General features: G+C 34.7%; 1 protein-coding gene across 6 annotated transcripts in view; it reads left to right on the top strand.

Moving 5' to 3' along the window:
* The first annotated feature begins 6914 nt into the window (after positions 1 to 6914).
* LOC135221721 (protein lifeguard 1-like) overlaps positions 6915 to 25233 on the top strand; it is a 236798-nt gene continuing 218479 nt past the window's right edge. For 4 of the 6 annotated variants that reach the window (XM_064259506.1, XM_064259510.1, XM_064259509.1 and 1 more), the window contains exon 1: positions 17867 to 17895. In XM_064259506.1, coding sequence (XP_064115576.1) covers positions 17882 to 17895 — 14 coding nt within the window. In that variant the 5' untranslated portion in view covers positions 17867 to 17881. Of the gene's footprint in view, positions 7072 to 7546; positions 7701 to 17866; positions 17896 to 25233 lie in introns of those variants that run through there. The other 2 variants (XM_064259507.1, XM_064259508.1) reach the window with 2 other exon arrangements.

The following is a 25233-nucleotide window of genomic DNA, read 5'->3' as shown; positions in this document are numbered from 1 at the left end:
GCCTCCTCTGCCTACCGACGCCGCTACCTGTGGGCTTCCTTGACCTGCCGACGCTGCTGCCTAACCTGTGGTTCTGTGCTGCCTGCCGGACACCGCTGCTGCACTGGGGACTTCCTCAGCCCAATCTACGCCACCGCTGTACCTGGGGGTTCCCACGGCCTGTCCCACACCGCCACTGCACACCATGCAGATCCGTCCACAGTCTTGGTTGCCTGCTGTCGACAGTAGAACCGCCCAGGCAACCGCCAGGGGAGGCATCCTGTCAGCCAGCAATGCCGAAGGACTTGACATTCAACGACGCCCCACAACAAGTGTCACAAGAACACGGGGTCAACTTCTGCCTCCAAGATATTTTTCATCCAATAATTATTCCATAATCAATGTGTTGGGGGGGGGGAGTATTTGTAAGGACAATGCTTTTTCTATATTTTTATTGCACCTCATCGTCAAGCTGCGTTGTTCCTTTACCCATTCTGTAGAGTATTTTGCGCCCTTTCTTTTGATGTACATATGTCGGGAATCCGTCTCCTGTATGTAATATTATTCATGTATTTTCATCTGTGAAGAAACACATTCACATCGAGGGCTCTGTCCCTTTTGTATAAGTTTGTTTGTGCGTGCGGGACGGACACTACCCTTCCGTCCGCACCCATCTATGGCAACCCAATTCATCTGTAATAAATTATTACGGGCTGCTCTGTGAGCAAGAGCCCGTGCTGACACAAGGTCAGCTTAATCAAAAACAACATAATAAATTATCAGTACCCAGCTACCTGTCTTACTCTCTGGTCCTCACAGTATCAGCAAAATAATCTTCACATAATACATTTCCAATTCACCCAAGATGTCAGCAAGTTTCATTTTATAAAAGGCCAAGTACAGTTTTCTTAAAATAAATTACATAGTCAATTATTATAAGTAAATTTCTATTAACTACCTCTTCGATATAAAGAACCTGTTTCTTAGTGCTAGTATCCTATATTATCTCTTAGGCATTTCTGTGATTTGACTGACCATGAGCCACATATATACACAATATATATATTATTATATATATATATATATATATATATATATATATATATATATATATATATATATTTATATATACATATGTACATAAACATATATACATAAGCGAATACCACAGGAAAATGATAGTCAGAAATCCAAGCGTTTTCGTCTTTACTAAGACATTGTCAAGGAGCTAATAAAATACAATTGGAGAGAAAGATCTCAGGTACACAACACGATCAAGAATACCAGATGGTTAATTGTCAAAAGGGTAAAAAATTAAAAGAGATAATCCAGGATTATCGGGATATCACACGGTCACAAACCTAAACAGATTTGACCCTAACCGTAATTACAAAGTATCTTTACAGTCCAAAACATGTAAAAACTGAATATATTAATTTTGTTGCTTATATTTATCTGCAACTTTTTTCATTATGAAAGCATCAAGTTTAAATAAACCAAGACTTAAATTTAGAACATTTCTATTATTTAACTTGATGAAACAAGATTCAATGATATTCCCTTTAACTGTGTCATTACATGGGATTAAGGCTCTTATCTCCTGTCCTCAGCAATATTTACATGGAATTTTTTAGACAAAACTCTTACCAAGAATTTTACCTCAAAAAGTTATATGGTTTAGGTATGTGGAAGATATTTTCTGTATTTGGCCAGTTCACGAAAATCTCCAGGAATTCCTTAATAATCTCAATAATTTAGTTCCTTCTATAAAATTTACTGTAGAGGAAGAAAGAAATTGTAATTTGAATTTTCTTGATGTAACTGTCCATAGAAATGGTAGAAATTTCACCTTTTCAGTCTTTCGAAAATCAACTAACATTGCCTCTTTTGTTCATTACTACTCCAATCACCATCAAAATGTTAAATTCTCTGTTTTTTCTGGAATGTTCCTAAGGGCTTTACGTGTCTGTAGCCCGCAGTTTATTCACACTGAAATTAAAACTATTTATGATATTGCATTGAAACTTAAATACCCAAGGACTTTTGTAGATGTGGCATGGAAAAGAGCTAGAAAAACATTTTATTCAACTAATGACAAACTTGAATTTAGTAAGCATAACATCCTAAAATTACCCTATGATGAAAAGTTTTTAGATATTCCTAGAATTTTAAAGCTTTTTAACATAAATGTTGTTTTTAGTAATATTAATGTCAAAAGTTTAGTAATAAAAAATTCTCCTAAAGATCTTCCAGGCTGCATATATGAAATTCCTTGCAAAAAGTGTGATAAAGTCTATTACGGACAGACCGGTAAATCTCTTTCACAACATCTCAAACAGCACCAATATTCTGTGAGAACTGGGCAAATATCGAATGCATTATTCGTACATATGAGAGATTTAGATCATCCTATTAACTGGAGTCAAGCAAGAGCCTTAATCCCATGTAATGACACAGTTAAAAGGAAAATCATTGAATCTTGTTTCATCAAGTCAAATAATAGAAATGTTCTAAATTTAAGTCTTGGTTTATTTAAACTTGATGCTTTCATAATGAAAAAAGTTGCAGATAAATATAAGCAACAAAATTAATATATTCAGTTTTTACATGCTTTGGACTGTCAAGATACTTTGTAATTTCGGTTAGGGTCAAATCTGTTTAGGTTTTTGACCGTGTGATATCCGATAATCCTGGATTATCTCTTTTAATTTTTTACCCTTTTGACAATTAACCATCTGGTATTCTTGATCGTGTTGTGTACCTGAGACCTTTCTCTCCAATTGTATTTCATTAGTTCCTTGACAATGTCTTAGTAAAGACGAAAGCACTTGGATTGCTGACTATCATTTTCCTGTGGTATTCGCTTATTTAATGAAGTCATGTGCATCTACTGTGATTTTCAAGCCTATATAACATAGATGTATATATATATATATATACTATATATATATATATATATATATATATAGATATATATGTAATATATATATACATTATATCTATATATACATATCATATATATATTATTTATAATATACCTATATCTTACTCTATCTATATATATCTATATTATCTATAATATCCCCTCTATCTCTATATCTCTATCTCTATAAAAAGCTACTATATATACAAATCCAGAAGGAGTCCATGATACTATATTTAAAAGGCCAAGTTTATTTCATATGAGACGTTTCGCACAACTGTGTGCATCATCAGTCTGTGAATAAAATACAAAGACATATTAAAATCATATAAAGTTAAAAGGAATTCACAATTTTAAAAAATAAAGTCTAAAAAAGATTAAAAAGAGCAGTAAATAAAAAGAGAGACTACTAAAAACACCAACCGTCCATGATCAGAGGTGAAGATGGAATGAGTTACAGTTGGCAGAGAGAAGCGACGACAACTATGCCAGGTACAGAGGTGACGAGGACAAATTACCGTTTAATGAGGGCACCAGTCTTTTAATATATAACGACTAAAGCGTTGTTAGTTGGTCAGGATGTTTTACATAATCAATTATTGTAAAATGTTCTTTTTTAATTTCAGTCTTGCATACTATTGAGTGGTTTCTGATATTGGAAAATTCTGGTTGTTTTATCCTTTGACCTGTACGAAAGCTAAAGCCCAAATGGCTACAATGTCTGACCCTCAGCAACCTCCGAGTCGATCCAACGTAAGAGCCCGGACATCCAGGGCATGTGAATTTATAAATAACGTTGGATCTCATGAAGGGCTGAAGGCGATCTTTAAAGTTAAAAAACGATCGAATAGTGCAAGGATTACTCGACACAAGCCTGACTTTAAGACACGGAATTTCCTGTTCAATTATACAAGTGAGGTTTAAGATAAATTTTGAATCTGAAAAATACGGAACAGTAGCATAAAATATTTTCTTCGGTACATCAAAAGTAGTTGTTGATGGATGCAAGAATTTGTTAAGTACCTTGTTGGTGATTTTATGTACTATATCTTGTGGAAATGAATTGGCTTTGAAAAAGTTTGCCAAGAAAGACATTTCATTGTGAAATATTTGCCATGAGGAAGAATATTTGAGAGCTCTATTAATCAGCGTATAGATGGTGTTGAGTTTAAATGAGTATTGGCAAGAGCTATAAAAGTTATTGGTTAAACCAAGGCCATCTAGAGGCCTCTAGATGGCCTTGGTTAAACCCGTATAAGTTCGTTTTCTGTATACTGCCGTGGTGAATTCCGAGTTATTTCTCGTTACCTTAATATCAAGATATGGAAGGCTGCCCTCGCTTTCTACCTCCATAGTAAAATTAATCTGAGAATGAGCGTTATTAATGAATTCTAAAAACAAGGAGCACTGCCATGAATGTCTAAATAAAGCAAAAGTATCATCCACATATCTTCGATATAAAAATGGTTTAAAATTAGGGTCACAACCGTTTAAAAGTTTTGATTCTAAATCAGACATAAAAAAGTTAGCAAAAATAGGGCCTAAAGGAGACCCCATAGCAACTCCATCGACCTGCGAGTAGAGTTGTTTATTAAAAATGAACATCGAATCAGACATAAAAAAGTTAGCAAAAATAGGGCCTAAAGGAGACCCCATAGCAACTCCATCGACCTGCGAGTAGAGTTGTTTATTAAAAATGTGTGTGTGTGTGTGTAAGACAGAAAACGTTGGCGAAATCATGCAAAAATTTGTAAAACCACCATCAATTATACTGACTTCTCTGACTTGGGCCAAACAAGCCGTTTACACGAACTGCTTATATTAGAGTCGTTGTTTATTAAGCAGTTAGTGCCCAAGTTGAACTCACACACCTCCTTTGTACAGTTGCATCTGGGTTGAACAGGCTTTCTTCGCTGCTTCTCCCTTCTTTCCGAATCACTCAGTCTTCAACTTTTTAGTCTAGCAGGTGCTTTTTAAATTGCTTTCATTTTATATATGTTTTTTGTATATTTGTTGAGACTCTTAAAAGTCAAAGTTATGTTTCATGTATTTTTAATTTGTGTTGTTTCTCTTTTAGCCTTGATGATGTAACTATGTGTTACAAAACACGTCGGCAATAAATGTACTATCACCTGATGACCGGCTATCTCCTTGTCACCCTGTCCTTATATATATATAATATACTATATATATATATATATATATATATATATATATAATATAAAATAAAAGGAGCCAATATAAACACCAAAATATGTATAGAGAGAAATACTATATTTCAGAGACAGCCGTCTCCCTCTTCAGGTAGATGAATGAGAAAAGTTACAGAGAGGGTGGTATTTATACCAAGAGGTCCATCCACAGGTAAGCCAATTTAGGTCACTCCCGCTGATAATCTTCCTTGAATATCTCAAAGGGAACATGGGACTCAGATGTCATCGACAAGGTTTTCATTCAAATGACGCTCAAGAAGATTAAAGGAAGATATCAGTAGGAGTGACCTAAATTTGGCTTACTGTGGATGGACCTCTTGGCATAAATACCACCTTCTTGTAACTTTTCTCATTCATCCTACCTGAAGAGGGAAACAGCAGTCTCTGAAATATAGTATTTCTTCTATATATTTTGGTGTTTTTATGGGCTCCTTTTATTAGATGGAATTCTGTTATAACAGAACACTTCAGTCCATATATATATATATATATATATATATATATATATATATATAGATATTATATATATATATATATTATATTATATATATATATATATATAATTATATTATCATATATATATATATACTCTATATATATTATATATATTTATATAATATATATATTATAGAATATTAATTATAATTATATATAGATATAGAATATATATATTAGGCTGACTGATAAAAAACATAGAATAAAATTTTACATGAATCCTCGTGAAATTGACAAATGGGGATTATAAAGCAACAGATGTACCTCGAATCCAATACCAAAACCAGGGTGAATATTAGAGAGGTTTTACAAAAAATTAGGCCAAACAGCTTGGAAGCAGGGAAGAGTCAGTCAAGTTATGGAATATACAGGGAAAGAGACTGACCACCAAAACTGACGTTGGAAAGAATATGCTGATACATAATGCTTATAAAGTACAGCTCAATATATTCTCCTTTTGGTAAACAATACATATATATATATATATATATATATATATATATATATATATATATATAATATATATATGTGTGTGTGTGTGTGTGTGTGTGTGTATATGTATCATGATGTATATATATATCTATATATATATATATATATATTATATAGATATTTTATTTGCATTGAGAAACGAAAAGAACAAGTCATGTGTTTATGATTAAAAATGTTTAGGAAATACAGCTTCAAAGAATTTGCTCATTATCATCATTTGGCTCCTCATTAACTAAGCTGTCCAATATTCTTAATTTTCTTTTTTCCTAAGTGTATTCTTGGCTCGCTGGCTTACATGCCAGCTCCCAAACTAGTATATTTCTTGCAACTGTTATCACTTCGATGGTACATGCTTTCTGTCTTTGTCGATTTTTTAAAATTGATTTGTTGGTAATAACACTCCAAAGACGTACTATATTACATTTAAAATACTATACTATATATGGCATCAAGAAAAGAGCGCCAGTCACCCTGCAGGAAGATGAGCGTCTTGAAAATCAATGGTACAGCAGCTGCAGTGTTCGAGAAGACACACACACATACACACCACCACCACCCATTCAGAAGGCGCGAGATTTTACGATGTATCAAGGCCTTCCACTGCTTTCAAGAAGCTAGGGAACTGTTCCATTGCCACCAGTCATTCTGGAAGATAATTTCAGTATTTTTAACGATTTCATTCTACTCTTAAATATAAATGAGTAATTTTAAATTCTTATATCCCACTAGATCTCTTGGCATACTGATGTTCAAGTTTCCTCCTTCTCAGCTGTTGTGCTCCAGGCGAGAAATGTTTCGATAACCATGAGTCCTACCGTACAGTGTAATGACGTCATTGCCAGGGTGCCGTGCCATCTATCGACGAGAAAAGCAACGACGAGTCAGAAACCATAACAACCTTCGTCGTCACAGTGACATCTACAAGAGGTTAATCGTTCCGCTCTGCGCATTTCTCATTTAGCCTCTGAAGTAAGTGTGTTACGCGCTTGTGTGAATCCAGTTGTGTGTTTAAGGCAACAATTGTGAGTGGGAGAATGTTGGGGGTTTGATGGGACTGGCCATTGTCCGTTGTCTTTTTTTTCTGAGGACTTTAGCTACCTACTAATAGGGTAGGCTACTAAATTAGGAAAAATCTGTCAGATGGTGTTTCCTCCCGAATGTGTCTTGTGACTCCCTAATGTGACGAGATTAAACGGCATGATTAGGTGCTTTCTGTTACAATTTAATTTTCATCCTTCTTGGTCGTGAGGGTAGTTGATGAAAATTAAATTGTAACAGATACCTAGTAGTAGCACCTAGTTGCATAGCTAAGTGGGCGGTTAGACGCGGCCTAATTCAACCTCTTTGCTTAGGCTAAGTCAGCTCAACCTAAGCCTAGGCTCGACCTATTTGCTTGGGTCAAGGAGACCTCCATGGAGTTTAACGCAGCACAGATGCATTGGAACGGCAGTAACCTAACAAATATCCTTTGCTATGAAAGAAGTAGGTAGGCTATGATCTTAGAAGAGCCTACTCAAGTGGAAGTTTTGAAAAGTGTAGCCTTGAGTTTAAAACTGACATTTAGTATATAGCTAACACATTCGACTTCAGGAATTTGGGTAAGTGACCGAAAAGCAACATAACAACCACTTCTTCTGGAATCGGCCACCTTCCCAAAAAAGTACTTTAATCCTCAGCCATGACCGCCCATGAGCATCAGTCAAGAGTTGTAGCCCATCTGGCACCAAGACCTCTGCTCTCATCTTGAAGTAAGAGTTTTCGGTGATTCTACGCCAGCATTCCGCGGTAAAGTAGACTATGGCAGTTGACATTTTCCTATGTTATTTTACTTACTGAACAAGAATTTAAAGTAATGATTATTGGCCGACTGTGCGATGTACCGACGTACAGAGTTCAAAGGTAAATAATAACTTAGTTACAGTCGACCGGCAAAATATTACCTTAAACTCTTGTAAAGTAAGTAAAATAACATAGGAAAGTGTCAACTGCCATAGTCTACTTCAACTGAGCAATCTTCACAGTTTTGGTTCGGGGCCAAGAAACATAAATAAAATTCTGGTAGGGGGGTGTGGGATACGTAACCAGCAGGGATTGTAACATATAGGTAGGTTATATTAACCTAACCTAGTAGAACGTGTTACCTGACCGGGGGGGCGGAGCCTCCCATAACCCCCCCTTGAAGGAAGGCAAGCTTAGAAGTTTAACATAGATAAGGAGTCTGTGTCTGGAACAAAAGCTCTCTTATAACATGGCGGCGCATGCGCTGTAGGATTGGGCGTCGTAATAGTAATAGGTAGATTTTGGCTATGTAACGGCCCATTATCGGTTTATTTATCGCTTTATTTCAGTTTGTATTTCATGTTTGAAATGTCATAAATAAGAGGAAATAACATAATAACACGGCAAAACCTTCCCCCAAGCGTTTTACCCCTCCCATAACCCCTCTTTCCCATCGGCCCCCCTTACCGTAGGATAGAGTTTAAGGCATAATTCTCCCAAGTGTTTTTACCCCACCCAGAACCCCGCATTCCCATCAGTCCCCCCTACTGTAGGATAGGGTTCAAAGGTAAATTACAGGATAGTTACAGCTGGCCAAAAAAATATTACTTGAAATTCTTGTTCAGGAAGTAAAATTTTATAGAAAACCGTCAACTGCCACAGTCTAGTTCACTGCGGTATACGGGCTAAGATCTACAGAGTTTTCTCCTCAATTACAAAATAAGGCATAATTTCCTAATAAACAGAGGTTAATGAGGGTGAAACCATGCTCCATGCTAACTTGCCACCATGTCACACTCAAAAAAAGAGAATTACCCAAAAATTTTTATGCCATCTCAGTGTTTGCTGAGTCATTGAATAAAACAAACTGCCCATTTCCTGTGCTAAATCTACTAAACATTTGTACCCATAGGAGAGGCAGGTACAGTTTCCTTACAGCAATGGGAAACTATGACGCTGTTTGAGATGTGGCCAGGAGAAACCTAGTGAATTTTATGGGTTGCCTATGCACTAGATACATAGTACTTATTCTTGTATGATTAAAAGTGAAGATTTTGAATACTTAGAATGTAAATTTATGAATTTCCAATACTAATGGTATCTTATTCTAATTATAATTTGATCTTAAATAATGCATTGTATATATGCCATTTGCCATAGCGTTCCGTGGCCATGCCATCGGAGGTCATGGATCACCCGGGCATGGGCTATGACAAAGATTTATTGTCATAAGAAATTAAAAGGCCAAATTTAAAGACCATAAAATTGTTAATAATATAGGGAAGTTGATATGTAGATCCATTTAAATTGATTAAGAAACCTAAGTATTTATATGATGTCATATAAAATATGAACATGCTGAGTAGGGCAAATGACCGAGCAGTGACATAGCAGCCACTTCCTGAAAAGCACTTGAATTAAGCCATTATTTTGTAATTTATGAGAAAACACTTTGAGAGGAGTGTAGAGGTCTCGGTGTGCTGCTGGGATGGGCCACTAACTTCTGACTGATGCTCATGGCGGTGAATTCAAGTATTTTAGTGGAAGGTGGCCACTTGATCATTAACCCTAGTTGTAATTTAATATTTTAGATAATCAAAAAGTATTTTTTACATACAATTGTAGTATATATTTAGTATTTTTCTCAATCAAAATGTATGGGTCTATATGTTAACTTTCCTCTTTTGTTGATTTTCTGGCCGTTTCAAAGTTGGGCCCCATTAATTTTTTATGGAGCGAAAACAGAAAAATGGCTGGACCAGTGCTGATTGCATCGCTCTCTGGGACTCTAGTCCTAGAATGCAGTCATTTAAGGGTACATTTATTTCAGCCATGATTATTTTTTTTTAAAGTAAAAAATAGTAATATGTACTTAAATTGTTCTCGCCAGGTTTGCTGTAAACAAACACATATTTCAAGTGGAATTTGTAGTGTATCAAGAACAAAATGTTTATAATTACAATCAAATAAGCACTTTGGAGTTTGTTGTGATGTCAGTAAGGATAAAGCCACAGATTACAAGGTAGAAATGCATTTCTGTTCAAAACATGGCCCTGGGAATAAGACATCTCATACTTTCATTAGTATAGGCAACTTAAAAATCAAGTGAAGGTGATTTTTCTGCGAGCCAATATGTCACCGCTTGGTCGTTTACTCTAGTAAAACTAAAGAGTAGCCTATCACCTCACCCCGTCAAACTGGGCACTATGTTTAGTATCAGCCCTTTGGAGATGAATGGAAAATTAACAAAAGATGGCAGGATGAATATTGTAAATAGCTAAAAGCTGTAAAAATAATTGAAAGGTGGTAAATGTTCTGCCCAGCGAGTTGCGACTGTTAGGAATCAGGTCGCTAAAGTAAGTTCGTTATTAGGCATTTTCAGTGGCAACCTGATTTTTTTTTTTCCCCTTGAGATTTGGCTTAATTTTGGTAAATCTGAGGAATGGCTCCGCAGTTTATTACCTTGAATATTATCATAGAAACTGTTTTTATTGTACTTTTAGTGTTGTTCATGAAGTAGGTGGTGGTGTTTATTTTCGGTCAGTTTTTATCCTCTCATCTTTCGTATTGGGCCAAACACTGGGAGACTGAACCGACATGCTATGATAGCCACCCTGGGATGGTTCGGCGCATACTATGCAAGGCATGTGGGAGCCATATGTTCAAGAAGGGATTGGCTAAGAAAATTTGTTATAAATGGAACTAATCTAACCTAACCTATCAAGCTAGGCCGTGTTAGCTACTTAGGTGGGGGCATAGGAAGGAAACTCCAATTTTTGTCAAAAGCTCCCCTAGAACTCTGTGCATGAGCCCTAGCATTCTAGGATTGCCAGCATACAATAACATATCAGTTTGAGGTTACAGATTAATTATAGTTGACCAACAAAATATAATGGCAAATTCTTAATAAGCAACCAAAATACTAATAGGAAAAATCAATTTCGAAGATAATACACCATGCAAAGCTGTTCCCTAGTTCTATCGTTATTTTTTGCCTATACTGCCAAACCTCGGTTTTTTTTTATCATTGTGGGTGCTTTTCAAGTTTCACAATTGGAACAGAATACTAATGGGAACAGATTTGTAAGGATTTTTTAATAAAACACTGATTCTCCTTAACCTGATTTATTAACATTAACCTTACAGTACACAACTTAATATAATCTTATTCTCTAATACCTAACAAAGCCTAACTTGATATTACCCTGACCGCCTAAGAACGTAAACTTAATTCCTTAATCCTAATATTTCAATGATGTTGCAAAAACTTTTTATTTTCCTCTTGTCAGGAGCTCCTTTGCAGAGAGCCTGTGGTTCTTCTTTTTTACTTCCTGAATTGATAATTCCAGCTGTTTGTAGATGTGTAGCCTGGAATTGTTGATCTCCCTCAATGCAGCTGTCTGCTTACTCAATTACTCAGTTTCTTGAAGTTGATCCTCAATGACAGCCTGTTGTTGCTTGAGGTTTGACTCCAGTTCCCAGTTGCTCTCCAGCAAAGTCTTCCCCAACTCAGCAGCCACAAACTCTGTAGGCCATCGACCTAGCCAACTTACTACCACTTTGCTACATCCAAACCAATCTTACCTAACCCAGGCGCATACAATCTCTCTCATGCATTCTCATAATTTATTTTTCCCCATGTGCCCAAACCTTGAACCCCTTGAAGCTTCCAAGTTTAGTACCAGCCCATCAAGGATAAAAGTAAAAACTTAAAAAATAAAACGTAAATTTCTCATCTCTGTACATTTCTCAGGTGATCTCACCAGAACTACATTAGCCTGTATGTATTGGCCCTTACCAAGAAAAAATTTAAATGGCTAAATAGGTATGGCTACATTGCTTTTTCTATCTGGCCACACCTTAGTGATCTTTGAGTGCATGAGAGACTATAGGCTAGTCACTTGGGATCATGATGGTAACCCCAACATTGTATTACAGGTTACAGTTTACAATGGCATCATTATTTTTGGGCTCCATCCACCAAAAGTGCTCTGTTAGACTTGCAGGTTCATATGTCTTATGCACAATAGTAGTAGAGATATAGCATGAGGCATACTTCATATTAACTACAAATACGCGCTCATAGTTCTCAGTGGATAAGAAATTCTTCAGTACTAATTTCTTGAATAGTTTGTTATGTTCAGTTCAAACATCAAGAGGGAACTTATTGTGAACTTTTGGGCTGCAAATATCAGGGCTTCATGACTAATACCATTTTTAATCCTTCTAGGCTTAGGCCAAACAACTTCATAACATCTGTATAACTAATCTTGAGTTGACTGTCCATTTGCTGTATTAGGCCTATACATAGCAAGTTTTTTTTTTTAATATATTAGACAATCAGTCTTGGTAGCTGGATGATTCATTGCAGATAGGCTTATTTTATACATAAGGCTCTCATAGCTTTGAAAGGGAGCCATTATAACATAAACAATACAAGGGGAATTGATAGAAGCCAATACAACTCGGTACATGGGTAATCTTGCCTTGATATGCAATGCCCATGCTAATCTTACTGTTTTGTTCAATATATTTTGGAGTGGTTTGTTAGGTAGATTATTATAAAGTTCCAGTATAATCGACTCTGTTAATACAATTACTGTAGTCCCTGTTAATACAATTACTGAAGTCCCCGTTTATGTTGAACAGATAATTTTAACAATGGTAACATACAACATTAGGCTGTTGATTTGAGTATGGAGAGAAAAATTACAGTTAATTTTTTTAATAAGTTTTAAAAATTAATTATATATAGCCTGCACAAAGGATTTGTGTAACATTATTTAAAAATATATATATTTTGGATGTTCAAACACCAAAAGAATATCTAAAAATGCTTACATGATACCTAAGTACTTTGATAGTTCAAATATATACAGTAATTAGTACCTACTGCAAGTGTTGTGCAGGTCTGTTACCACAGACACTAAAAACCTTCAACAAGGAAATCCTCTGATGCCTGGACACATAAGCTGGCGAGAATGAGTAGCATCCAAGTGATGAAGGAATTCTGGTCTCCTGGAACCTGGATGTATTTTGAATGACTGACAAGTCCCTTGTTTGATCCCTTGTTCCTCTTCTCTACAACCATACATGGAAGACACCCTTCCAAGTGGCCTCTGGCTTTGACTAGGACACACAAGTGAGATCCAACCCATTGTTTAGAGAAGGTCTTTTCACAGAAAGATGCATTTTTTCCTCATTAACCCTGTGATTGTTAGCCAATAACGAGGACCCATTCAAGTTCTAGATCCGTTCTTTCTCCCTTAGGAAATTGGTGGACATCATTGGCTCTGAAGAAGAGCGAACCTTCTGTCCAGTTTCAACTTTCAGGTTTTACCTGAACAGGATTGGACTAAGATCACATCCTTATAAGGGCTTCTTTTTTTAATGCACAAGGAGAAAATTTTACCTCCTTTTGAAGTGAAAGCCAAAGACATCAGAGCAACCTCTTCCTCCTTAGCTTTCAGACTCACTTGTCCTTTACTTCCATTCCACATAGTCCTGCAGGAAGTATAATTGTCCTCCTCATTTTGTTTTCTTACCAAGTGATCCTGATCTTCTAGTTCGTCTGATGCCCAGTTCGCTGGGCAACAGCTACAGTCTGGCGTCAGCTACTGTCTTGACACAAGCTATAGAGGTTGAGAGAGATGGCTCCATACCCTGGTTGGGGGCCCATGAAGCAAAGGGTTTTGCCCAATCCCTGGCAGTCAAATTTCATAGGTACTGAGGGCAGGTGGATAGCACTGCAATACCAGTTTTGTGTTCTTATCTGACTAGCTGTCGTAAGTAGCTATGATTCCCCCATCTTAGAGAACTATGCTATCTTTGGTTTTAATTGCAATAATATTGCTGCCTTCAGCTGTACACTGCAAACTTGGCTCCTCTAAATTCCCAGGGCAAGGATACAAGGAAACCGAACTCTGGCACTGGATCCTGACAACTTTGATATCATATGCCAGGCTATACTGGCAGTACAGGGTGAAGCTCCCAGTAATGTTCTTCAGAAAGTACCTTCACTTGAAAATTATTTATCCTACAAAGGATGGTATTATGTGGGAACAGATTGCAAATACTATAGTAAATTTTGGATATTTCAAAAATATATTCAAACTTGAAAAGCTTACCCAACCCTACCCTTGTCCTTGTTGCCACGCTTCAGCTTTTGCTGAAGGTAACTTGTATCCCTTATGAAAGACTTCAGGTAAATTATCTTCAATTAGCAGCATTATGGTTACATTAGTGATTCTAGTTACAGGAAGTTCAGAACACATCCAGATGTTTAAAACACCACAAAATGAGAATTATTGTACTTTGGATATTTACCACAATATATTATACCACCGTGACCCACATGATGTATAATGCTATGGAAATTGCAATATATTCAAAGTTTATGTCAACAGAAGGGTCATTATCTTTTGAGGATCCTGTTTCATGAAGAAAAAGCTTTATTTGAACTGTCAGCAAGCCACTTGGAAATCTACTTTCGTTTGCAAACTATTCCAATATCATTATCAGGCTAGTAAAAATATTTTATTGTGCTGGTTTTATGAATCTTGAAAAAAAGAAGAGATGATGACATGTCCTCTGTAGCTGATCATTTTACTGAAATAGAAATATGTAGTAATAAAGTTGAACTTCAATTTTGTTGCTAATTATTTTGAATGAGAGGTTTAGATAAGTATAAAAGTCCTTGGTTTAGACAAGGCTATAACTGTTCCTTTGTCCTTTCCCTTTCTAATATATACTACTCCATGTCATTATTGCATTATCGCTTTGTTTCATTAATAAACTGTTCAACATACTTGTTAATATCAGTACAAGTACAGTAGTATGAAATGGATTAATTGTTATATTTGTGTGTAGTAGGCTTTGGTTATTGTAATTACTACTGGGGCTAACAATATATAAATTTACAGTATTTAACTTGCCTGTTTACTTATACGGTTTAGACCCCAGGTTAGTTTAAGATAAACCTGATGTCAAATTATTAATGATTACTCTTCATGGTTGGTTGGTTTAGATTAAACTAGATCTTCTCACTGATAACACAGCTGTATGAACAGAAAAGCAAATTAAAGATGAAATCTAATATACATAGTCACGGTGTCCTTTTGTTTAAGTTCTTAATCTTTGGTTTTCATTTCTGGTAGTATTCGTCATATTGAAAGAAGCGATTTTTTTGTTTGGCCTCATATCTAAATAAAACGTATTATATGGAGATATACAGTGGTCCCCCGTATTTGCGGGAGGATGTGTACCAGAACACACACACACACCTATGAATAGTTAGAACCTGCGAATGTTTGGCACCCCTATAAAAATGCTAAAAACAGCTTATTTTCTTAGTTAAAACTCAAGAAAAACCACTAAAAATTTTCATATTTAGTTTTTTAATAGTTTTATCACAAAAAGTGCAGTTTATGATGAAATTGATAAAAAAAACCCAGGAATTTGTGGATATTTCTCCTAGAAAAATATCGTGAATGCGCGAATTTTCCGCGAATAATGCGGGGAAACGTTCCCAAGAGAAATCCGCGAATCCAGAGAACGCGAATACGTGGGGCCCACTGTATATTAAATTTGGAATACATATTACATATTATTACAGCTGCTAGCCTAGTTAGTAGATACAGTGGAGTTTTAGTATCCTTGAGGGTCATTTCTCCCAGATGAATCACTTTGTAAAGTAATTTTGCTGATATGTATATTAAATTGCCTTATCTATTATTTGTGGCAAAAATAGCATTAGGTATCAGTAATGAGTCTCATGATATTCTATAGCTGTCAGTGGAACTGTGACCCATTGTCTGTTGTTCACTCTCAACGTGGTTCAGAAGTCACGTAAAGCTGTTGGTCCTGTTGCTGAATAGCCACTGGTTCCATGCAACATAAAAACACCATACAAACAAACAATATACTACTTGATAAAACTTCATTGACATTATCTTTTATTTTCTTTTTGGGTTTGTCTTTGGTAAGGACAGTTAGTCTGTACATATATGTGCAGCAGTTTTTGTGCATCTGCTATTAACCCTTAAACGCCGAAGCAGAAAAGATGTTTTTTTCAAAAAATCACAGCACGCTTAGTTTTTAAGATTAAGAGTTCATTTTTGGCTCCTTTTTTTGTCATTGCCTGAAGTTTAGTATGCAACCATCAGAAATGAAAAAATATCATTATCATATATAAATATTGGGATATATGACAGCGCAAAAAAAAATTTCATATATAATTGTATACGAATCGTGCTGTGAGCAAAACGGTTAAAGCTAACTAGTTAATTTGCGATCATTTTGGTATATAACACATTGTAAAACGATCGAGGCAACACAGAGAAAATTCTAGCACAAAATGATGCTAGAATTCGTAACACGCGGACATAAAAAAAAGCAGTTTTCAAGAATTCACCATAAATCTAAATATTGTGCTAGAGACTTCCCGTTTGTTGCCAAAGGAAGGTAATTGATTGAATATTACTAGACTTTAAGTGTTGTAGCTTACAATTGCAGTTTTTTACCATTTCAGTCGAGTTAAATTTGACCGAAGGACGAATTTTTTCTATTTATCGTTATTTATGTGAAAATGTTTCAAAACTGATAAAAGCTACAACCATAGATTGTTTTTTGTTGTATTCTACATAAAATTGTGGACATTTCCATATATAAAACTTTATGTAACGGCTAATTTAAAATGGTGCAAACATTACGATAATCGGACGAAAAAATTTATGATTTTTTCGGAAGAGTTAGCGCTCGGACATAGGGAAAAAGTTTTTTCATAAATTCACCATAAATCAAAATATTGTGCTAGAGACTTCCAATTTGTTGCAAAATAAAGGTAAATGATTGAATATTACTAGAATATAAGAGTTTTAGCTTACAATTGCATTTTTCTACCATTTCGGTAAGAGTCAAAGTTAACCGAAGGTTGAAATTTTTGCACTTATCGTTATTTATATGAAAATATTTCAAAACTGATAAAAGTTAGAACCATGAGTTGTTTTTTGTTGTATTCTACATAAAATTGCGCACATTTTCATATATAATACTCCATGTAACGGCTAATATGAAATGGTGCAAAAATTATGTCAAAGTTACAAAATAATTTCTGAGATGTGTCACTGATGCTTTTTAGTGTGAGAAGAAAGAAATTTGCGCTTGCGCGCCTGGGCAACGAATGTAAACAAAACGTCTTGATCCGTGAGCTCCCAGCATCCCCCAAGGCGCGATTCAAAAGTTTTCACCTAGTAGGCCTATAACTAGTTTTCCGTTTTTCGTCGATGTACCATACGTCCAATCGGCACCTGACAGACAATTTTTGTCAATGTTTAATACGTCCAATCGGCGTTAAAGGGTTAAGTATATCCACTTTTAAAAACGATTTTGTTCTTTTGCAGGAATATAACAATTTATCCTCAATAACTTTAAAATTAAATAATTGTATACAGCACTTAGTATATTTACTGTTGCAGAAATGAGAAGTAATTGAATGATAGAATTATTGTGTAAATTATTAGTTACATTTGCGTTGCATTCAGCAGGCAAGGCCAATCTAATTTCATATGTTTCAGTGTGTATTCCAATAATATACTACCTTTGAAGACTGTGGTCAGTGCAGTCTCAATGTACCATAGATTTGTTTGTTGACTAAGAACCAGTGTTGCACGAAATACAAGATTCTCTTAGTCTTTTTATGAATTTATAATTATTTTTTTAATGCCAGATTGAGGTAGAGCGTGTGTGTGAAGTTTGGGCATTATCTGGAGTTTTGCCTTCCATGAAAAAGAAAAGGTAATTTATAATAGACTTTCCTAGTTTAGAATGTGTTCCTAAAATGGAGAGCATGAATACCCAAGATTGCAAAACTTTTAGAAACTCACAAGGCATCCACTGCACAGTATGTTGCCGTTACAGTGTACACGTTCCTGTTTTCAAATAATGTTATGATGTGGGGTTAGAATTTCAAAATCTGAAAATTTCAATACTGTATGTGTCCCCCTCCACTTACCTCAGTTTTATTCCTGGGAATTTAAATATGAACGTGTCATCTGTCTTTACAGAACCATTAGGGAGTGTGTATAGTGACTGCAAATTTATAGTCAAACTTAGTGGCAACCATAACAGTCATAAATGGGAAATGAAGGATTAATCTAGGTCACATTTGAAAGGATTAATGCAGATACGTATATATTTTTTGTATAGACTACGTTATTTAATATTTGACTAAAAAATTTAATATTCTTCACCAGCCTGTCTAAAAAGAGGAAACATGCAGCCTTCTAAAGTAGGGTTTATCTGATTATGAAGATGGTATACTACATGAGGTATATAAAATATTACCAAGAAAGTTTAAAATATTAGCTAGAATGTCTGATTTATTAGAGAAAATACTATTTTAGGAGTTAATGAGAAACGTTATGGCTTCTCAGTCAGTGATAGGCATAAATTTCAAGGGTCTTGTGTGAAGTGATTGATACCATCTCCACTTCACTTGAGCTTATCTCTTTGTGGCACGTGGATTGTCATGTACATTTAATAGTTAGTTGTTTTAACATAGTACTCTTAATTAATTAGGGCAGGAGGCTGATGATGATATCTTGGAAGTTATCTTATTTTGATGATTCAGTGCATAGCCGTTTAAGAAGATAGTTTTGTTTTCTTTACAAGTACATAGTAGAATTAATAGTTGAAATATTACACATGCACTCTCTCTCTCTCTCTCTCTCTCTCTCTCTCTCTCTCTCTCTCTCTTCTCTCCTCTCTCGCAACTCTCCTCTCTCTCTCTCTCTCTCTCTCTTCTCTCTCTGCTTGGTGAGACGTTACCGCGCACAGTCTGATTAATCAACAGATATCTCGCGTTTAACATACGTCTGGAAATTTATAAATATCTAGAAGTGTTCGTGAACTGTCGGTGATAAGATTAGTGTGAAAATAGTAGTATAAAGCATCTACTAAGTTAGTTTATCAAGTGAAATACTGTAAATCTGATCAAGATGGCAGTAAGTTCCAACTGTGGAAAAAAATGGCAAAATTTAGCGTGTTTAGCAGATTCGCAAGACGTTGAGGTAGCAGGAAGGGAGCTGGCATTTCTCATCTATGAGATCAACAACAGCCCTAACCAAAAAGATACAAAAGCATTCATAGATATATTAGAAGGATATGATTCTTCAAACTGGAACAAATCAACAGAAAACATCTTGAAAATAATTGAAGAAGTTCCAAATAAAATCCAAGTGGTCAAGAGACTCATAAAGAAAATATACATAAATCAACATATTCCGACAAAGAAAATGAATAAGGCGAACATTGTAAATATCCTAATTGATGCAATAGGAAAAAGAATGCCAAAAGCATGCAAACTGTGTAAGGTGTGGTATAGCATAGTTAATCCACAAAACCTGATCAGAAAATGCTCTGCATGCAACATTCTGACACATCCTCAATGTGCTGAAGTAATGCAAGATATGAGAAAGGATACTAGAATATTTTGCTCAACATGTCTATCATGGATAGACAATGTTATTAAATCAAGACTTGAATGTACAAATAGTTGAGGATGAAGAAGAAGAGGAAGAAGAAGAGGAAAACAGAAGAGAAGTAAACAAAACTGAAATGACAGAAAAAAATAAGGAAAACAAAGAACAAGATAAAAGTATGGATGCAGAGATACTCATTGATACTACATATGAGGCATTCAAGCAGCATACATACGAAGAAATAAATTACGACATGACAACACAAAAGAAAATCCCGAAGAGGCTTTATCCAGATCTGCACACTGATGGGAAAGAGGAAAAAATAGACAAGAAAGACAGTCTGCAACCTTTTGAAATGAGGGAATTGCAGATTCGGAGAAAGACGTTACTACAAACATCCCAAGGTATGTCACAACTATGAAATCTATGGTAAATGTGCATACCTAGACGGCTATGAGGATGATTGCAGAGATCTACATCCAAAAATATGCAAAAACCTAAAAGAAGGAGAAGGATGTAAGTTCGACAAAAAATGTAAATATATGCACCCTGTAGCCATGAATCAAAATCAAATAAATTATCAATCAAATAATGAAATCCAAAATAAGAAAGAAACAAATAAAGAGAGGAACAAAGAATATCAGGTGAAGGAAAAAAGCAAGCCATCACCGCGATATGGTGTGTCAACAAAATATTTCCAAGCATCAGCAACAGTTCAAGAGAGAAGAACTGTATTTATGATGCAAGAGGATATTGCAGATACGGAGAAAATTGCAGATTCAGACACAAAAGGAATAATTATGATGAAGGAAGATCAAATATTATGGAAAAGTTGGATTTTTTAATGTCAGAATTTCTGGAAATGAAGAAAACAACATACCAGAACAGGAAAGAGACATGGGAAAATCCTTATTATTACCTATATTAAATGAAGGAGAAAACACGCAAACCATCATAGTGATGAATGCGCAGGGTTTAGTTATGAGTAACTCAAAAAGAAACATAGAGTACTTAGAAGAACTAACCCAAATTGAAAAGAAAATAGATATAATGAATATAAGTGAAACCTGGTAACCTGGTAAGAGACTGGGAATGACGATCAAATAAAAGGGTTCCAAACTTATAGATCAGATAGAAAAAATAGGAATCAAGGGGGAACCGCAATATATGGGAAAGAAAAAAAAACAAGAAAAAATATATGAGAAATATAGTATAACTCAGAATGTGAACTAATAGTGGTAGAATTTGAATCTGAAAAATTAATGAACATAGTAATATATAGACCCCTAATACTAAAGAGTTTGACATAATAATAGAAAAATTGGATGATATATGTAGAAATCACTAGGACTGGACTATTCTCCTATCCAGAGACTTTAACTTTCCTTTTGTAGACTGGAAAGAACGAATATGTATTTATACATATAAAAAAGAAAGTAATAGTAGTGCAGAAGATAAGAGGCAATTCGAAAAGCTATTAGATATGCTACTAGAATAGAATATTCAACAAATAAATCACCTGGCAACAAGAAAGGACAATACTTTAGACCTAGTATTTGTGAACGAGGTGAATTATGTTAAAGAAATAATAGTTTATATATGATGTGAGTATTTCAGACCATAATGTCATAAAATTAACAGTCCATTCCAAAGCAAGTGAAAACAGATAAGCAAGAAATGAAAAAGTGGGAAGGATATGGAAAATACAACCTCTACAGTAAAAAATATATAATGGTCAGAAATAAATGAAGAATTAAACAAAGATTGGGATAACATTTTTGTAAGTGATGATATAAGGGTAAATACGGATATATTATATAAGATATTAGAGAAAAGTGGATAAATATATACCGAAGAAGAAAAGTAAACATCAGTCATGCATACCAAGAGACAGAAGGATCTTGTTCCAGAAAATCAGAAAGTGGAAAAAAGGTCTTGCAAATGAAAAAAATGCATGGAAAGTTATAGAACTAAAAAGTAAGGTAGAAAATGCAGAACAAAAGATTATACAATCAAAAGAAAATGAAAAACAGGACTTGGAAGAAAAAACCCTAGTAAATATCGAAGCTAAACCCCAAACTATTATACTCGTACGTATGCGAAAAAGATGAATAAAAGAATAATAGAAATAGGCCCTCTAAGAATTGAAGGGAGATTAACGAATGAAAAAAAGGAAATATGCAACTTATTGGCAGAACAATATAAGAGAGAATTCACCCCTAGAATTGATAATGAAGATAATGATATAGAAGTAAGGGATGAAAATAGTAAATACTAGCAGACATAGATATTAATGAAGCTGATATTGTGCAGGCTATTAATGAAATTAAAAATGGAGCTGCTGCAAGGCCTGATGGTGTCCCTGCTATTTTGTTAAAGAAAGTAGTTCATTCTATCGCAAAGCCACTTGCAATATTATTAAGGCAAAGTGTAGATACAGGCAAGATTTATGATGAGCACAAATTAGCATATATTACCCCTACTTTCAAAAGTGCATCAAGACTAGAGGCAAGTAATTATAGGCCTGTGAGTCTTAACATCACATATGAAAGGGTAATGAAGAAAAATATTATGAAACATTTAATAAAAAATAATTTGTTTAACATAGGACAACATGGTTTCGTACCCAGAAAAAGTACACAAACCCAACTGTTAGTCCACCGTGAGAACATACAAAAATATGAAAAGTGGAAATGAAACAGATGTGGTTTATCTAGACTTTGCAAAAGCTTTTGACAAGGTAGACATAATATATTAGCGAAGAAAATTAGAAAACATTATAGTCGATAAAGTAGGAAGATGGTTAAAAATTACTTGTGATGAAGATAGGAACGCACTACAAAGAGACCATAACAAAGTACGTATATGATTGGGCAGAGGTAAATAGGATGGTATTTAACCCTGATAAATTTGAATCAATAAATTATGGAGACAGAGAAGGAAAATGAGACAATCACAAATAAAGAAGCAGTTAAAGACCTTGGTGTGATGATGAATAGGAACATGTTATGTAATGATCAAATAGCAATTCTATTGGCAAAATGTAAAGCAAAAATGGGAATGTTGTTACGGCACTTCAAAACAAGAAAAGCTGAACACATTATTATGCTTTATAAAACATATGTTCGTAGACCACTTAAATATTGTAATATGATATGGTACTCACACTATCAAAAGGATATTGCACAAATAGAGAGTGTACAAAGGTCCTTTACAGCTAGAATAGAAGAAGTTAAGGACCTTGACTACTGGGAAAGACTACAATCCTTAAAATTATATAGTCTAGAAAGGAGAAGAGAACGCTACATGATAATTCAGGCATGGAAACAGATAGAAGGAATTGCCGAAAACATCATGGAGCTAAAAATATCAGAAAGAGCAAGCAGAGGTAGATTAATAGTGCCCAAAACTATACCAGGAAAAATAAGGAAAGCACACAGGACATTAATCAACTATGCACCAGCATCGATAATGGAGCGTCTATTCAGCTCATCTGAGGAATATATCAGGAGTGAACGTAGATGTGTTTAAGAATAAGCTTGACAAATATCTAAGCTGCATCCCAGACCATCCAAGATTGGAGGATCCAAATACTGGAAGATGTACTAGCAACTCTGGTAGACATTAGAGGTGCCTCACACTGAGGGACCTGGGGCAACCTGAACAAGATGTAAGGTAAGGTCTCTCTCTCTCTCTCTCTCTCTCTCTCTCTCTCTCTCTCTCTCTCTCTCTCTCTCTCTTTAAAATTTGTGTTGTAATGTAGTTTATAATAATTAGTACATTGTATTTCTATAGTATCAACTTTATTACCATACCACTGTAATAAGTATTTTGTAATAGTTTCCAATTAGTATGGAAATCTTGAAAAGTGAAGACAAATATGTTTTTGGAGGTTATGAGTGTAGTAGATTTTCATTAACACAGCCTGAAGTATTTTTGTACTTGGAGATTAAAGTTAATTATAATAAAGCTGGATTAATAATTTATCATCACTTCCAGAAGAGTTATGTTATGTGGTACTGCTGTACTGTACTACTAAGTATTAGAGAGCCATACAAATTGCTTATGCAGCTGGCTATTTATGTCAGTTACTTTAGCAATTTTCACATGCTGTTGATGAATATTCTATGCTATTACTTAAATACAATAGTGTGTAAGTTTATTTTATATTGTAAGGTAGAATGCATTGTAGATGTTTTTCTCTGTGCAGGCGGCTTGCAGTTAACAGTGGAATCGGTTTTAGGGCTATTGTCAAAAATATTAATTAAAAAAACAGGGTATTTTAAGGTATTTTAACAGAACAATTTTCAGTTAACAGCGCCGCTAGCGCCGTTATGCCTAACGATTACATACATTTGTAGAAACACCATTAAGACCATAAAGGTTATGCAAATGATATTAAAAAATTTTGTTGAGAGTTATTACATAAATATTAGGGTAAAATAAATGCCCCTGACACTGTTCTATGCCGAAAATATAGAGTTAAGTAAGTGCAAATTTAGCTATGGATATGCTGATTTATAAATGTTCATGCTTTTATGTTTGAAATGTGTATGAAAATGTATTACGTATAGGGTATTTTTATTTCTGCACTGAAATATGATACAAAGGCAGCTTTTGAAACTGCCTTCCAATTATCAAAGAGGATGTTTTTTCATATTCATTCTTGTGAGCCGCCGCCTGCCATTCCTCCGAAAATATTGAGTTAAAAAAAGTGCAGATTTAGCAATCAATGTGTCGATTTAAATCTTCATGCTAGAATGTGTATAAAAAATTTATTACGTATCGGGTATTTTTTATTTTTGTACATAAATATGATACAAATTAAGGCAGCTTTTGTAACTGCCTGCCACGTTATCAGAGGATGTTTTTTTATGTTCCTCCTTGTCCTCTGCTCTTCCGAAAATTGCATTTACAAAGACTTCACATGGTTATATTTTATTAATTTGGGAGCTAACTATAACTCATTTTGTTAATTAAACTTCAGCTTTTTGTTATAAGTTTTCATGCTTTAATGTTTAAAATGTGTATGAAAAATGTGTAACTTTTTTTTTTTAATATATATGTAAATATGATACAGTGGCAATAGGCATTTCCATTTGAAGTCTTTGTAACAGCCCTTCACATGATGAAAACAATAGGTTCGGTCGTGCCCGAATAATAAAGTTTTTATTTATATCATTGAATCATGTTTTTATAATTATATTTACAATTGTTGCATAAATTGATTTTAAAAGACAAAAGTCTTGTATACATTCGATTTTGCAACACTACAATTTGTTTGTTTTTCCATGGGATAGAAGTACAAAATATAACTGTGCAACTCTGTCAATTTTTTGCTTTGTTACGCGAGCAAAAAATTGAGGTACGACCGTACGAGCTCAAGATGCCGCTGCTACGTAGATGGCATATATAGTTATGAAAATTAAGCACAGAAGAAAAAGCAATATGCATTTTTTCCTTAAATCTTTTAAAAAGTTATACATACTTTACTGTATCCAATAATATTGTACGTACTATTCTTATATTATTGTATTATAAATTACTTCAGTAAATCTAAGCCAGTATTCCGTGGAGCGGCCAATGTTTTGGTTTGGAAATCAGCTGATGGCAAATACGAGTTTGTTTTGCCATATTTAATACAATTCTGAGC

The sequence above is a fragment of the Macrobrachium nipponense genome, chromosome 3, assembly GCF_015104395.2.
Source record: "Macrobrachium nipponense isolate FS-2020 chromosome 3, ASM1510439v2, whole genome shotgun sequence".
Taxonomy (NCBI): domain Eukaryota; kingdom Metazoa; phylum Arthropoda; class Malacostraca; order Decapoda; family Palaemonidae; genus Macrobrachium; species Macrobrachium nipponense.
This window is presented reverse-complemented; position numbering and strand designations above follow the sequence as displayed.